Source organism: Melanotaenia boesemani, chromosome 11 (genome assembly GCF_017639745.1).
Source record: "Melanotaenia boesemani isolate fMelBoe1 chromosome 11, fMelBoe1.pri, whole genome shotgun sequence".
NCBI lineage: Eukaryota > Metazoa > Chordata > Actinopteri > Atheriniformes > Melanotaeniidae > Melanotaenia > Melanotaenia boesemani.
Genome location: NC_055692.1, coordinates 28,901,425 through 28,919,325, shown reverse-complemented (window position 1 = coordinate 28,919,325; position 17,901 = coordinate 28,901,425). Strand labels below are relative to the sequence as shown.

Sequence of the window (17,901 nt, the reverse complement as noted above, 5' to 3'; positions counted from 1 at the left end):
GAGTTATTCCTCACTGCGTGCACACACAGACACGTGTGCACACGCATGGAGGTCAATATGTCGCTTCAGCCCCCAGAAAATCACACTAAAATATGAGATTTTCAAGCTTTACCAGGGAGGTGAAGATGGAAACACTTGTGTTATATGCTGAGAACTTCATGTCCATCAAGGCTTGTTCAGCTGAATCTACCATCATAGGAATTTCTGAGTTGTATTATGGCTTAATACGGATCTAATATTCTTTGTATGTTTCATTAACATCGACGTGTTATCTGAGAACTGAGCTTTAAGAATATTTAAAGCCGCTCCACTCAGTAAAACTGTTTTTATTCACTTCATCGGGACATTTTCAGGAGTTGGACTGTTTTGTGTCCTTGGTGTTTTGTGTCACAGTGTTTCAGTTATTTATGGAAAATTAAATTACTGAAAAGGAGACGTGATTTCACAGCTGAGTGTAGCTGTCGCATGATGTTTAAATGAGTGTCGCACAAGAAAGATGACAGGAATAACAACTCATGCAGTGGATTTGTAAAACTGTGGACACTGCAGGTATGACACGTTCATCATTTAAGATGAGAATTAATCATGCTCCTTTATGATTTGCTAATTGCAACGTTTTAATTTGCACTTTCGATTTAAAATCAATTAATAGTTCAGCCGTATTATTCATCTCTCTGTAGGCCCTGTGATAGATTGGTGACCTGTCCAGAATGCCTCTCTCCTGATAGCAAACCTGTGTGGAGTAGGCTTCTACTAACTTCATTCTTATTTTCGTAGGGGTCATCCTGGTGTTTTTCTGTATTAAAGTTGATTGAGGCCACAAAACAAGATTGAGGAACTATTTATATAGTTACCTGCAAAGCAACTAGTATTGCCTTCCTGACAACTCCCCTCATTTATCTTCAAGGCCTTTGAAAGGTGAATTATCATCTGAAAATTTGCTGTTCTTAATCCCTCTCTGATCCATTTAATTTAAATCAGGTGTGTTGCAGTAGGGAAGCATCTAATACCTGAAGGATAGCGGGCCTTATGAACCAGTGCTGAGGATCACTGCTAATCCCTTTCTAGGTCAAATCATGCAGAGATAAATCAGGACAATGTTTTTCCAAATAATAGATACCATGAACATGTACAACAGTTTATATTAGTATAGTCTTATGCTGCATTAGCCTGATTTCTTCCTGTTCTCTGCATCATAATTAGTCTGTGGTGACTCATCAGTCTGGGTTTCATGCAGGTAGCTTACATACAGGTAGCTAACACAGAGGAGAAGCTCATTTTGGCAGCCTTATAGTCAGCTTCAAAAAAGTTATGTATTCACAAAGGACTCTGATGCTGTAGCAGGTAGCCAACCCATTACCTCATTACAGTATAAATATGTCACAATGTGATGAATCTGCTTCACCAAAAGGCCTATTTTTTGCCTCCTGTTCAAAATGGCATGCTCAAAATGAAAAGCATATCTTCACAACTACAAGAGCTGTATGTATAATATTTATATATATATATATATATATATATATATACTTACACATATATATAAACTTCACTATGTATATGCTTTCACTGCCATGGAAAAGAGCAAATATTTACTGAGCTTTGTGATGTTTTCACTTGACTCACAGCACCGTCACAGTTAGACTGGACTTACCCACAATTAGACCAACTTCACAGAGAAGATCATCATAGCCACAGGTCATCATGGTTCCAACTGTGTCATTGATCACTGCCATGATGTCAGTGTCAAAGTCCTGCAATGATATTGCATTGAACTGTTTACATTAAAACAAATACAATCTTTAGTAATTATAATAAAAAAAAACTGAATTCAACTATTTAAATGTAAAGACTGAATGGTTGAAGTCTATTTTACCAAAAAAAGTTTAATTTAAGAGGAAAATAAATAGTTTTCAATCTCACAAATCATTTGTTCAAAACCCAAAGGAGTATGAGGATTCTATTAAAACCATTTTTTTCTCTGGCTTTGATGTAAAATGTGCGACAGAGATTTGATCCTTGTGAAGGGCCTTGTGGATCTGCAGTTGAAGGCTGCTACTTAGGCGCATTCACACCAGGATAGTTCCCTAGAGTCGATACGATTGCCGGCTCAGGTAATTTAGGGGTGCAACATTCTTCTGGACCTAGTTTGCGTTCACGCTGCACTACTCAAATTAATCTGACCTTTTAAATCACGTGTTCCACTATTACTGAAGGAGAACACGAGATGCATAACAAAGAAGAAGACTTGTTTATCTATTAGTTAATGCAGGTTTCTACCACATAACAGCAAAATATGGAGCTGCATCAGATCCCAGTGTTGATCAAATCAGAACATTTACAGAGTTTGTCCAAGTTAAAACACAAGCAATCATTCCCATTCAGAGCAATCATGTCCCTCCAGAGCAATCATGTCCCTCCAGAGCAATCATTTCCATCCAGAGCAATCATTCCCCTCCAAAGCAATGATGTCCCTCCAGAGCAATCATTTCCATCCAGAGCAATCATTCCCCTCCAAAGCAATCATGTCCCTCCAGAGCAATCATTCCCCTCCAGAGCAATCATTCCCATCCAAAGCAATCATTCCCCCCCAGAGCAATCATTCTCCTCCAGAGCAATCATGTCCCTCCAGAGCAACCATTCCCATCCAAAGCAATCATTCTCCTCCAGAGCAATCATTCCCCTCCAGAGCAATCATTTCCATCCAGAGCAATCATGTCCCATCCAGAGCAATCATTCCCATCCAAAGCAATCATTCTCCTCCAGAGCAATCATTCCCCTCCAGAGCAATCATTTCCATCCAGAGCAATCATTCCCACCCAGAGCAATCATTCCCCTCCAGAGCAATCATTTCCATCCAGAGCAATCATTCCCCTCCAAAGCAATCATTCCCCTCCAGAGCAATCATTCCCCTCCAGAGCAATCATGTCCCATCCAGAGCAATCATTCTCCTCCAGAGCAATAATTTCCATCCAGAGCAATCATTGCCCCCCAAAGCAATCATGTCCCTCCAGAGCAATCATTCCCCTCCAGAGCAATCATTCCCCTCCAGAGCAATCATTCCCCTCCAAAGCAATCATTCCCCTCCAGAGCAATCATTCCCCTCCAGAGCAATCATTCCCATCCAGAGCAATCATGTCCCACCCAGAGCAATCATGTCCCATCCAGAGCAATCATTCCCCTTCAGAGCAATAATTTCCATCCAGAGCAATCATTCCCCTCCAGAGCAATCATTCCCCTCCAAAGCAATCATTCCCCTCCAAAGCAATCATTCCCCCCCAGAGCAATCATGTCCCCTCCAGAGCAATCATTCCCATCCAAAGCAATCATTCCCCTCCAGAGCAATCATTCCCCTCCAAAGCAATCATTCCCCTCCAGAGCAATCATTCCCCTCCAAAGCAATCATTCCCCTCCACAGCAATCATTCCCCTCCAGAGCAATCATGTCCCATCCAGAGCAATCATGTCCCATCCAGAGCAATCATTCTCCTCCAGAGCAATCATTTCCATCCAGAGCAATCATTCCCCCCCAAAGCAATCATGTCCCTCCAGAGCAATCATTTCCCTCCAGAGCAATAATTCCCATCCAAAGCAATCATTCCCCTCCAGAGCAATCATTCCCCTCCAAAGCAATCATTCCCCTCCAGAGCAATCATTCCCCTCCAGAGCAATCATTCCCCTCCAGAGCAATCATGTCCCATCCAGAGCAATCATTCCCCTTCAGAGCAACAATTTCCATCCAGAGCAATCATTCCCCTCCAGAGCAATCATTCCCCTCCAAAGCAATCATTCCCCTCCAGAGCAATCATGTCCCCTCCAAAGCAATCATTCCCCTCCAGAGCAATCATGTCCCCTCCAGAGCAATCATTCCCATCCAAAGCAATCATTCCCCTCCAGAGCAATCATTCCCCTCCAGAGCAATCATTCCCCTCCAGAGCAATCATGTCCCTCCAGAGCAATCATTCCCCTCCAGAGCAATCATTCCCATCCAAAGCAATCATTCCCCTCCAGAGCAATCATTCCCCTCCAAAGCAATCATTCACCTCCAGAGCAATCATTCCCCTCCAGAGCAATCATTCCCCTCCAGAGCAATCATGTCCCATCCAGAGCAATCATTCCCCTTCAGACCAATAATTTCCATCCAGAGCAATCATTCCCCTGCAGAGCAATCATTCCCCTCCAAAGCAATCATTCCCCTCCAGAGCAATCATGTCCCCTCTAGAGCAATCATTCCCATCCAAAGCAATCATTCCTCTCCAAAGCAATCATTCCCCTCCAGAGCAATCATTCCCCTCCAGAGCAATCATGTCCCATCCAGAGCAATCATGTCCCATCCAGAGCAATCATTCTCCTCCAGAGCAATAATTTCCATCCAGAGCAATCATTCCCCCCCAAAGCAATCATGTCCCTCCAGAGCAATCATTCCCCTCCAGAGCAATCATTCCCATCCAAAGCAATCATTCCCATCCAGAGCAATCATTCCCCTTCAGAGCAATAATTTCCATCCAGAGCAATCATTCCCCTCCAGAGCAATCATTCCCCTCCAAAGCAATCATTCCCTTCCAGAGCAATCATGTCCCCTCCAGAGCAATCATTCCCATCCAAAGCAATCATTCCCCTCCAGAGCAATCATTCCCCTCCAAAGCAATCATTCCCCTCCAGAGCAATCATTCCCCTCCAGAGCAATCATTCCCCTCCAGAGCAATCATGTCCCCTCCAGAGCAATCATTCCCATCCAAAGCAATCATTCCCCTCCAGAGCACTCATTCCCCTCCAAAGCAATCATTCCCCTCCAGAGCAATCATTCCCCTCCAGAGCAATCATTCCCCTCCAGAGCAATCATGTCCCATCCAGAGCAATCATGTCCCATCCAGAGCAATCATTCTCCTCCAGAGCAATAATTTCCATCCAGAGCAATCATGTCCCTCCAGAGCAATCACTCCCATCCAGAGCAATCATTCCCCTCCAGAGCAATCATTCCCCTCCAGAGCTGCCTATCATCCAACATGCACTTGTTTTGGTTGTGTTTACCCACAATGCTGTGCACCGAAACCTCAATGCACTTTGATTTGTAGTCCATTTCCTGTGTTTGGTCCACTTCTGAACCGAGATTTGCTTTTGTAGGCGGACTGAGTCTGCTTTTTAGGTCCAAATTAGAGTTTATTTGCACATTCTCACACTTTTTGCACATATAATGTACTCTATGACTGAACTCAGAACTCTCCTGAGTGGTGAAATCATTGCTTTTAATTAATACTGGATGCAAGCTAATATTTTTACTCTCTTTTAAACATTTTGAAGACATATGCCAACTGCAACACAAACACAACGATTTGATTTTGGTGAGTTTTTAGTGTATGCAGTTTATTTTGTTACATTACTGTGCACTGACTCATAAAGCAAACAAATGGTTTCTAGATATTTGTAGTAGTAGTAGGATAAAACCATGTATGTTTACCCCTCGCTTCTTTATAGATTTCCTCAGGAGGCTGACCACATCCTTTCCTTCTACTCCAGTTAACTTGAAGCCTTTAGTGCAAGACACCAAAACACCCTGCAAACAAGAAAGTAGGACAGGGTAAAAAAAAAAAATAAAAAAAAAAGCACTGTGTATTTACAAATTTAAATACCAAATTTATTCAAAGCAGGAACTACTCATTACAAACTTACTCTTATAAATAGGCATGATTTAATATTTATTATTATGACATACTATTGGCCTGATATGTTAAATTTACATGAATAAAAGCTCATATTTCATGGCGAGTGGTCTAGGACCAGTCATACACCAGCACAGAAGCAATAACCAATAACTACCTAGCAAAGTGGATACAAAATACCAATTTACAGGCGACATAATAAGTTAGATAATTGGGCTTGTCTCCAAGTGAAAAAGAGGAGCAGCTCCCTTTGCAGTGGGAATGTTAAAAGAAAAAAAATCATTATACATATTCCAGATCAGTTTTATCAACATTGTGCAGATACAATGGCATGGGTGGAGCAAATGCAACTATGAATTCATGTTTAGCTTGTTTTCCACTTTTCTAACAAAAAAAAAAAAAATTAGCCTTTCATTAGATGTCTTTTGCAGAAAACAGAGCTGCTACAATCACAGTCACCTCAGAGTGAAAAGTTAAACTTGTTATTATTCTGGTCACTCCATGATGTGTCTGCATGAATAAAAAAAATCAATACAGAAAACATTCAAGCATGGGATAAAAAGAGTGACTCATCCTGGTAATGAATGAATGAAGTGCAGCCATTTGCACATTCAACTGTCCAACAACTGTGTTTCAAGGAGAAATTCAATAAAAAGCAGCCTCTACTCCATATTATGTCATTTTAGCAGCATTTTGCAGCCATTTTGGAGACAGCGTGACAAAGATGCACCACTGTGATTATGATATACATCTTAAATTTTTTCTTGTTTTTAATTATCATTTATACTTTATGAAACAATGTGACACAACAGTCTTAAATTCCTGATGATGACAAAATACAAAGTCAAGTTATTTAGGTTTGTAAAAGGTAGAGTTGTGTCTTTTTTTCTTGCAAAAATTCCTTTAACAATTTCCCTCTGTGATTAATAAAGTATTTTTCCATTTTATTTAACTGAACTGAATTTAATCTAATTTTATTTCAAACATGGAACACACAGTTTAAAGTTACTGCAAAGAAAGAAACAACAGACCTCTCATTCACAGCTGTTGGTGTAGTTCATCTGAAGGAAAAACTAGTTTCTAACTCTACAGCAATCATGTAACGGTGAAACAAACACCCTGGTGTATAAAATATGCAGAAACATATGCATTGATCAATTAGAGGAGATCACCCAGCATCATTGTAACAGCAGTGGTGAATTAATGAGACTGTGCTGACAAAAATCCAACATTTACCTGCTCTGTAAAGGATGAGCTGTCATGTGAAACATTCATGGGTCAAATTTAACTGTCTGAAAACAGTTTGTCAATCACACCTGCCGAGAAGATAATTGGGTTCACAGAAATACGGGACTGCTGTTTCACTTTAAAGAGAGTGATAATAAAGTGTCGCAGTAAAGATGATTTCAGCAATACTGGTGCACCAAAAAATTTCTCTTCAGAGTGCAGTCTGGGGTGGGAAGAAAAAACGTGGACGTTACAGGGCAGGGGTAGATTTAAACAACATTATGGGAAACCACTTTTAAACAAATGCATCAAGCAAGCTCACTGGTTCAAGCCTCAGACGAGGGTGGTGGTTTGAACAAGGGCCTTCCTGTCTGGAGTTTGCATGTTCTCCCTGTGTATGTATGGCTTTTCTCCAGGTACTCTGGCTTCCTTTCACAGTCCAAAGACATGCGTGCTAGGTTAACTGGTTACTCTAAATTGTCCCTAGAAGTGAATGTAAGAGTGAGTTATGAGGGGCTGCTTGAGACACTATTACCCTCTCACAGACATGTGAAATTTAAGTCATTCACACATTATCCTAAAACCTCTCATATCATACTGAAATTATTTACACACTATTATGAAATCCTCTCATATAATATTTTACAATCCAGTCACACACTTTTTCAGTATAGAACTTTATTTGTCATTGCAACAAAAAGTGCACCGAAATGACTAATTTCTATCTATAATTACAATCATGTATGAGAGGATTTCAGTATAGAGGCAATTTTAATAGAGTGCTGTGATCCCCAACCTTGGTCCTCAAGGCCCACTATCCTGCAGGTATTGTATGTTTCCCTGTTGACATCTAAGTCAAACTAAATGGATCTCTAACAAGCTCTGCCCTTTTCTGCTATAGACTCATTAATCTGTGTACCCTGCCTCTGACCTGCAAATTGCAGCTTCCCTGCAACTCTAAATTAGAATAAGCAATATAGAAAACAAATGAATGAATGCATCAAAACATCCATCTGACTCAGATGGTAGAAGGAATCTAATGGCCCCAAAAGGATGGGTGTGGGACTAAATTTGAAAGGTTTACATTTTTATGTAACAGAACAGTTATTTATATTATTGGACTGCATATTTTAAAAGTGCTGCAGTTCAGTTATTTTTTCTGTGATGAAAACTAAAAAAAGAAGAAGAAGGATAGAGAGCATGCGTGCTTAAAAATGAACTCGTGTTTTGCAGCCATGTGATGAAGCTCTCTCTCTGAGGGTTGCAACTAAAAGTTACTGACAGCAGATGATTAAGTGCACCTACAGCAGTGATGGTACTGTGATGGGTCAAGCCCAGCAGGAAGCATACAGCTGGTGTGATGTGGCCCTGGCAGGAAGTCTCGTATCCAGGATGTTTTGGTAAACTGCCACCAGAGTTGATAGCAGTCAAGCGTATGAACTGAAATGAGATCATCCTTGATCCTTTTTTTCCCCCCAATCGCTAAGGTTGTGACTTCTTGAGTAAACAGCTTACAGATCAATATGGTCCTCGGTCCAAACATTACTTAAAACAGAGAAGAAAATCACTCACCTCATCCAGTTTAGTTTGTTGACAGGGAAAAGAGAAGGTGAAGCCCAAAGGAAGCTTTTTATCCTTTATTCCCATCTTCTCCAGAAAATTAGCCAGACAGTCTGCTATGTGGTCAAAAAACTACAACACACACACACACGAAAAAGATTTACTTTCCTTCCATTAAGCAGAAGCAGAAATATGTGTGCAAAGATGATGCAACAAAGACTTTGTGTTTTACTTTTCTGTTCTGTTTTTTAAGCAACACTTACATGTGTGGTTTCATGTTTGTAATATTAGAGACATCTCAAATTGAAATACAAAATAAATGAAGAAATAATAAATAATAATAATAATAATAATAATATTACAGGACAAAGACAAGAACAGGGATTTTATTTCTGTACAACAAAGCAACCATTCTCAGCTACAATGTGAGGGAATGACTAAACCACACCAAGAGCAGATAGGAACACACACATTATATGCTGCAATTAAGTTACCAGTGTTAACAAATTAATGTTCAGATTATTGTTACTGTGCACTGTAACAATGCTGCTGTATCGTTTGTTAAAACTTTTATGTCTACAAAACATCTTTGAACTCAAGTTATGCAGTGATTAGCACTTTCCCCCAAGGCTAGAAAGTTTGATTTGCATTGTATTGCATTGCTTCCTACCCTTACTTGCATGTGCATCTCGGTGATGACGTTTCAAAGAAATCTATTAATGGTTTTGTTTTGTTTTTTCTTTTGCAATAACAATAGAAAGAGGATGTCACAACACAATGAATTAGACTGAATATTCCTTCAATTTTCAACAAATATCAGTGTTCTTGAGCTTAACACAACAGCAAGGGGTAATTTCACCACCTACCTACTTCCTTCACACAACAAAACATCAAATTAGAAGAAAAGAATCAGACTGAGATGGATGGTTTGAGCTAGTTTTGTTGGCAGAAAATCATTTTTATAACTGTTTCCAGAAAGAAGCCTCCCAAGTCCAGGAAGAGGTCAGGTAGCCTTTTCCATCTGTTTTCTTTTGGAGAAATCCAAAGTTAATATGTAGTATTCAACCCCTTAAAATTCTTCACTTTTTGCCTTAAGGCCCATTCATGCTTGATGAAGACGAATACACAGATGGACGGACATTTTTTTTTACCTCATTCAGTGCATAATAATTGTGATAATGGTACAATTATTGTAAAAAAAATTATAATAATTACAAAGAAAATCTATAACCATGACCCTTATAAGAAGAATTCATCACCAACAAGTCAGACAACCAACACTGAGTCTCAGTTATCAGCACCTGGACAGGGCCAGGACCTGAGCCCCTAACATGTCAAACCACAGCGTGAAGCTTACCTCGGACCCGCTGCCTCTCATGACGTGTCCAGGAATGTCATAAATCTGATCTTCCATCTCCACCTTTCGCTCACCCCCAGCTTTAACTTTTACCAGGAGTACTCTGAAGTTGGATCCACCAAGGTCAAGTGCCAAGAATTCTCCTTGTTCTTTGAGATAAAAAATAAATAAATAGAATTACATAAAAAATACTGTTAAATCTCCTGATTAAATAAACAAATTTATAACATCTGCACTCAAAACCAAAAAAAAAACATTGTCATTTATTATTCCTGAAGTTGTTGCTGTCCCTGCAGTGTCCCAAGGCTGAAAAACAGCTTCTTTTGGTCCCAAAGCTTCGCTTTAAAGCTATGTTTCACTGTACAGCACCGAGTCACACAGCACATTGGCCATTTTGAACTCGCACCATGGCTGATTTAACATAGAAAAGCCAGGGGACATTATTGGAGGAAGAGAGTAAAAGAAAGACAGAAAGGGACTTAGCAAGACAAAAGACAAAAATCAACATCAGACCAACCTTTACTGGCTGGAGACAGCCCTGAGAAGAGACAGGATGTAAGAAGAATGCTTCATTAAGGAGCGTCTTAGTGTGAAAATCTGCCAAAGTTCATTAGTGCTGCTTTGATGTCATGGCATTGATTGTAAATGTAGATTATAATAATTTTTCATCATTAAATAACCCCAAAAATAACCCCCAAAAAACAGGATTCCCTGAGGATTCCCTCAGGGTGCTCTGGGAGTATGTGGTACCAAACCCTGTTTTACAAGCTATTTAATCCCTTTACAGCCATAGTGAGGGTTATACTCTGCCATTTGTCACAGATTCTGTTCATGGTTGAGGTGGGTTGGTTTGGTAGCCTCAGGACTGGGTCGCTGTTTTGTGACAGATGGTAGATAGAAAGACAAATATTTTAATTATCTGTGAAATTCAGCATTTTGTGTTTTATAATGATCATTTTTGTAATGATTCATGGGGGGGGGGGGCTTTGTCAAAGCTGATCTGTCAGTGGGCCCCACTCATGAGCCAAAACCCCACGGGCACCGTAAAGCACAGTACAGCAGAAACATATTAATAGACATAAGAAATAAAAAAGCCATAAATGAAAACAAAAAAAACAAACAAACAAAAAGAAACTTGGGTAAAGACCTTAACTGACCGAAAGGTTACAAAGCAGTAATTGCAGCTATGAGCTGTGCTGCCTTGGCAGTTAACTTTCAAAAAAAATAATGATTCAATGTTCTCAATATAAAACCCTCACAGGGACTGAGTTTAAGCATTTAGAAAGTGCTCTGTGATCAGAAATGTATTAACACATTGCACTCTGCAAAAAATAAATAAGCAGAGCCATTATCTGGCACCACAGGAGACCCACTGTGTTGGGAGAAATTTAGACTAAAAAATATGTTGCAAATGATTTTCTTTGAAAGGGGTGTTTACCAGTTCCATCAGGAGTGGAGCGCACAAATGTGGGCAGCATCTTCACAGCAGCTGTGGGGTTGGTGTCTCTGCACAAGCCTTTGTCCATCTCGCGGCGAAATCTTACAGACAAATCCATCAACGTCTCATCTGACAGCTTGAGCTGGTGGAGGTATTTGTCCACCTACATAAATCAAACAGTACATTCATTTTCACTGGATCAATAGCTAAGCAAGTGTACTGGTGTAGGGGGTATATTCTTGGTGCACTTTGGGGCTCTTAATACCGGAGCATGGTTTAAACACCACAGCCTATATTGACCAAAATCACTGGGGAATGTTTCCAACAATAAAAGGAATTTCTGAAGGAAAAACAGATGCTAGCACTTCTTAAAGTGGCCACTGAATATATACAAAATAGGGTTGGGCGATTGAACGAATGTATCGACCATCGACGATAGGCTGAGCCATTCGACGATCGTTTATATAAGAGCGATATTAAGAGAGATATATATATGTATGTATGTACATGAGCCAACACGTTTAGTTAGCTACAACGCAGGCGCACGCTGTGGCTCGTGCAGCAGGTGTCGGGAGTTTTTTTTTTTTTTTCCATCATCCAGCCTCTCTCCATACCTGGTGCTGCCTTCTTTCAGAAGTCTCGTGCACACGCGCACACACTAAAGGACCGTGCATAACCTCCCACCCCGCGTGTGACCTGCCTCCAATTGCAGCACCAATTTAGGCTACTCAAACTTAACAGAAAGAAAAAATGACAGAAGTAGGCTACTCGGAAATTAATTACGTTTATTTAATCAATAACCACAATGGTGGGAATCAAAGACCAACTTCTTTATTTTCACCTATAACTGTAGCCTATTTATGGGGTCTTTACAGTGATTCAATTTTTCAAACTCGGCCAAGTGAATGAAACAATAGATTAACCTAAAACAATAGAAAATAAAATTAACTCCTTGGGCTGGGAGCATGTGCGCTTCCATTAAAACAATAAATAACCACAGTGGTGCAAAAAAGATTCTGGCTTCTTTTTTCGTTTAACCTAGTAGCCAACTGCATTTACAAGATTTCTGTCTTAAACTCAGTCCAATGAATTTTTGTCTTCTAAATTGCTTCAACAGGTGTTCAGCGCGCAAAAAAGTTCTGACGTCACGTCTGCGAATATATCGCCTATCGCCATTTGCTGGACTGGCGATAGGCGATTGAAAAAAATTTACATATCGCCCAACCCTAATACAAAACAATTCAAACATTTTGGACAGAGCTACACTTTCGTATTGTATAACCAAGGCAACAAACTGAATTTAACATTAACCAATTGTGGCAGCACTCAAATGCTGCAAAATTTAGTTGACAAAGTTTCCCACTTAACTAATCAAATCGGATGAAGGAAGGAATGTGATAACACTTTGCAAATCCCAGTTTGTAAAGCTTGTCAAGACTACATAAGAAGCTCTGAGAAGCAATATCTTCCAAATACGCTTCTAGTGTCCCAGTCATTGACATTAAAGTCATAACACACTAAACTGTGTGAAAAACACATGTGTGGATATTATCTGAGGGGACTGCATGGATATTGTTTCATAAAACATTTCCTTTTTCAATTACATGATGAGTGCAACTGAGCAGCTAAACAGGAAGAGTAGGTTTTATGAAAAAATAAATACAATATGGAAGCAGTAAAATCCTAAATCTTTTCAATCCAGCACCAAGCAACAACATAAGAAACAAAGAAAACCAAAGGGATAAATAAGTTCCATTCTGCATCCCTTAAAATAAATCTGCTGGAAGAAAATCCAAAGATTATATTAAAATTCTTCCATGCTGGGCAATGTCTGTGATTTCTAATATAAATTATTTTTTAAGTTAAGTAGCACTACCATTATCTTTTGCAGGGACAGACCTTGACATTTTGCTTTTAAGACACATCCTACAAGAGTATCTTTGATAATCACACCTCAGTCCACTTCTTGTCTACATAACTAAACGATAAAAATGTGTCTTTCCAGTGTGAGTCGGAAAAATAATGTTTTAAAGACATTTTCTATAATCACCTTGATGAAAACACTTTGAAGATGGAGCTGAAAACATTTTCACGTTGCAGAACATGCTGCCAGGTGGCAGCTACTTGTAGCAGGTCAGAATATGCTGTAGTCATTTAAATGGAAGACAACTCACCATCAAGCTAATATTTAAGAAGATTTTTCTTATGCTGATAGTGAAGCTGAGCTGCTAAAATGCTCCACAAGAGAAAATAATATATGCAAATGTTAAAAATGCCCACAGTTCCTCAGCCCTGCCTCCTTTAGCAGCACACAGTCAAACAGACTATTAAAACCTGGTTCTAATGAAGCTGAAGGTTATGAGAAGCCACAGAATGGACTGTCTAGTGAACCACATGGAGATTACATTAATGTCATGACTAAGTTTGTGACAGATTCTATAAACTTCTGTGTGGACAAACTCGTCCCAATTAGAACAGTTAGACACTTTCCAAATTATAAGCCCTGGCTCATCAGTGGCCTGAAATAGCTGCTAAACAGAAGAAAGAAAACCTTTAGGAGGGATACAGGGCATTACTGAAGACAATACAACATTAAAGGTTGTGTATTCGAGATGGTGGTCAGCTGCACAGGACGTCAAGGGACTGTAAACTCACCATTTCTCTTCACACCGTACACCTCAGACTTCCAATACAACTCTGAGTCGTGTCATCTGCAGAGACAATCTGATGGCTCTGCACTTGTGGGTGTATCAGTGATAGACAAGAAGCTAAGTATCGAGAACTGATCAGTCAATTTTGGGATAGTATGGAACCAATGCCCTCATCTTGAACACAAACAAAAGAGATAATTGTGGGTTTCAGGAAGAAGTACATAAAGAGCTGTTTACACCCTGGGAGAAGAGGTGGAGGAGGAATGGTCTTATAACCCATCCCAGATTTATGAAATGAAATTTGGAAAAGTAAAAAATGAATGAAATTAAATGGATCTAACACAATCAATCATTAATTTGAGTCAGGTGTGTTGGAGCAGGGATACATGGAAAACTTGCTGGATCACCCTCGTAGGACCTAGTTGAATGGCCCTGCTCTAGGGAAAGGCGTCAGAGAGAGAGGGAGGTTGAGACGCTGCAAAGTGCCGCAGGCCCACTGTGTTAAGATGTGTCAGTGTAATAAAGCAGTACATAGCACCCCAACATTCATGGCAGGGGTCCCGAGAACTAAGCACGCAGTAAAAGCATGCCAGGGTATTTAGTGAAAATGCATAATTCAATATTATTAACTTTATAAAACATCTATGTTGAGTCATAATGTCTGCGGTGGAAGGGGGTTTATTACTGACAATCTCTTTGGCCTGTTACCAATTAATCCTGATCATATTATAGTGAGCAATGCTCCAAAATGAGACATCTTAAATTCTACAAAATTTATTTAAATAATGATTAATTACTTCAGGTTTAAATGTTCTTTTAACTCCACTTTGCTTTCAATGAAAAATCCCTCTGACAGTTTTACTGTTAGACATCTATACATAGATGCATCAATCAACCACAAAAGCGACAGTTGGTATTAAGATTCATGATTATGTTATCACACTTTGGTTGCCCACAGACTTTGTGGCACTTGGCTGATGGCCTCCTAACTGAACTCGAAAGTGATGTTCAGTGGGGTTAAGTCAGGTATTTGGACTAAAAGGGCATCTGTAGCACCAACACTGTCGCGCATGGTACAACCTTTATGACCCCAGTTTTTTACGTCTTCCTGGTAGGTGAGCATGTGAAAATATTACAAGAGAGGACCCCAGAAGTCCCCGAAACATACTCAGTCTAGGGTTTTACATTAACACTCACCTTCTGTGTCGAATCATCGGGCAGTTCATTACAGTAATTAGCTGGAAGACTTGAAGCTAACATCTTCAGAGAAGGATGTGTGGCAACTTTGCGTCCCCCGTCACTAACTTGAAGAAAGTTTATCCACAAAGACGGCGGAGTTGTCTAAGTTCAATAAAATTATGTTTGTTTTGCTTTCGCTACGTTGCTTCTCGACTAATTTATTGGTAAAAGTGTCGTTAAAAACGGATTCGTACTGTCATAAACGAGAAACTTCCAACTTCCTGGACTTGGTAGATCGTTGACGTCATTCGGAATTGATGGCGCCCATTGGCTGAAGAAAGGGCGACGTGAGCACCTCTTTCAAAAACATAATGGCACGTCTTTCCTGTGTTTATACACACACACATACCATTATATGTATATATATATATATATATATATATATATATATATATATATATATATATATATATATATATATATAGAGAGAGAGAGAGAGAGAGAGAGAGAGAGATGAAAAAATTGCAGATTCATTTAACTGTATGCCTTATGACAATTAGAATCAGATTTGTTTGTCATTATATAAACATATAGCAACAATATAGCAAAGTGCAATTGACATACATATCGTATTTAGGACATGTACAGTATAAAAAATAAGAAAAGAAAGAAAAGATGTGAGGATGAAAGACCTCCATCACACCAAATAAAAGTTTAAAACAAGCTGCACAAATGTAAGACATAGTGTAAATATATTTATATATGTGTGAAGGACCGAGCTAGTAAAGGACAAGGACACAGTTGGGTTTAAAAAAAAAGAACAGGTTTATTTACCCAAAGTACTCACAAAACCAGGTTTGGGCCTTTTTAAAAGAGGTCAACTGAACAAAACTGAACAAAGGTACAACGATAACTCAAACTTTAAACTAACCGTCTAACAGGTAACCCAAAAGAGCTCAATTAACACAAACCAAACTAACCGAACCAACTTAACAAAACAACTAACCCGACCTACAAACATTAACAAAGGGGTACCTAAATACTGGCTGATCAGACCAGTTCTAAAACACAAGAGGGGTTGACAAATACTAACAAATACATTAAACAATTAGACAAAACCCAAACAGTTAGCTCATTATTACTTAACAAAAGAATTATTCAAAATTAATACAAGAAATCAAACTAATCAAAATCCTAACAACAAAACTAAATGTTTAACAATATGAAGACTCACTGCCGCCCCCCAGCGTTCATTATGCTCCCCCCAGCACCATTAAAAGAGAAAAACATATGTTAAATACAGAGAACTTAAACAAGATTAAATATAATAATGTTAACTCAAACTAATCATAATGAAATGTGTATGGTGTAGTGGGGGGTTACCGCCTTTAAATGTGTGGCCGTAGGTACGGCCATCACACACCCCCCCCTCTTCAAAACCTCAGCTGGAACAGCGGGAGAGGTAGTCAGTAGTTACGTCGTTCTTGCTTTCCTCCACCGGACCAACAATATCCATCCCAAGACGGTCAGAAGGGATTCCAATAACTGGCAGGAGTCAGAGTGGAGCTCTTGAGGGGCCTCTTGCCGATGTCTTCTGACACTGAGGGCAACTCCTGCAGAATTGTGCTACATCCAAGCGCAGGCCAGGCCAGTAGAGATGTCGTCTAATGCGAGCAGTGGTCTTGTGTTTCCCTAGGTGGGCAGCCCAGGGAACAGGATGGCCCAAGGCAGGGGCTACATCTCGGACCATTTCGGGTACCCCTAACCGCTTAGTCTGACCGCGCTGATGGTAATCCTCATCACTGTCCTACTGTAGTCCTGGATCGGCTGAACTAGGCCCGGGGAGGTAGGATGTGTGTATATATATATATATATATATATATGTATATATATATATATATATGTGTGTGTGTGTGTGTGTGTGTGTGTGCAGGCTGTGCAAAGATGGCCCTGAAACAATCCAGCACCCAGCAGGGTGCAAGATACTGGCAGGGACAGAATACATGCAATGCCATAACCAAGTACCTGGCATAGTGTACAGAAACATCTGTGCTGGATGTGGACTGGAGACCCCTAGGTCAAAATGGGAAACACCTCCCAAGGTGGTGGAGAATGAGAAGGCTAAGATCTTGTGGGACTTCCGATACAGACTGAAAAATTGGTGGTGGCCAACCAGCCTGAGATAGTGATCATGGATAAGCGGCAAAGGAAAGCCGTATCGATCGATGTAGCCATCTCCAACATTGGAAATATCAGGAAAAAAAGAACACGAGAAACTGGAGAATACCAAGGACTCAATGAAGAGCAGGAGAAATCCTGGAAGATGAAGGCAACAGTAGTACCAGTGGTCATCAGAGCACTGGGGGGGCGTATACCCCATGCTAGATAAGTGGTTCTAACAGAACACAGTCTTAGGAACAGTTAAGATTCTGCGTAGGAACCTCAGCCTCCCAGGACTCTGATAGAGGACCTGACCTTGAGATGAACAGCCGTCCAGCCTACCCAGGGGAGATGGGAGGGTGGCTAGGTGATAAATACAAAACAGCCTGAATGGACAGAAAAAAAAAGATACTTACTTGAAATCTGTCTAACATGATCTAGAATCAGGGTTCAGATTCAAACAATCCATCTACAAAGTTTTAGAAGTAGCACTTTGATACATGAGATAACATTCCTTAAAAATGTTCAATGCATTGGGGAAAGAAACACAACCAAAGCTTTCTATATTCTTTATTAAAGTATTAGGCCAAGTTACTTGGCACTACATGGTAACTCATCTTTTTATCAATCTAATGTGCAAAGACTTGGCAGGCTGTTTCTTGTGGTAAAAGAA

The 17,901-nt window shown here is 39.9% G+C and overlaps 1 protein-coding gene across 1 annotated transcript in view; it reads right to left on the bottom strand.

Moving 5' to 3' along the window:
* hk2 (hexokinase 2) overlaps positions 1-15,364 on the bottom strand; it is a 41,264-nt gene extending 25,900 nt beyond the window's left edge. The window contains exons 1-6 of the mRNA XM_041999320.1: positions 15,087-15,364; positions 11,239-11,401; positions 9,801-9,949; positions 8,456-8,575; positions 5,455-5,550; positions 1,652-1,751 (exon numbers count right to left, since the gene is read on the bottom strand). Of these exons, the coding sequence (XP_041855254.1) occupies positions 1,652-1,751; positions 5,455-5,550; positions 8,456-8,575; positions 9,801-9,949; positions 11,239-11,401; positions 15,087-15,149 (691 nt within the window). The 5' untranslated portion in view covers positions 15,150-15,364. The remainder of the gene's footprint in view (positions 1-1,651; positions 1,752-5,454; positions 5,551-8,455; positions 8,576-9,800; positions 9,950-11,238; positions 11,402-15,086) is intronic.
* Between the last annotated feature and the right edge of the window lie 2,537 nt (positions 15,365-17,901).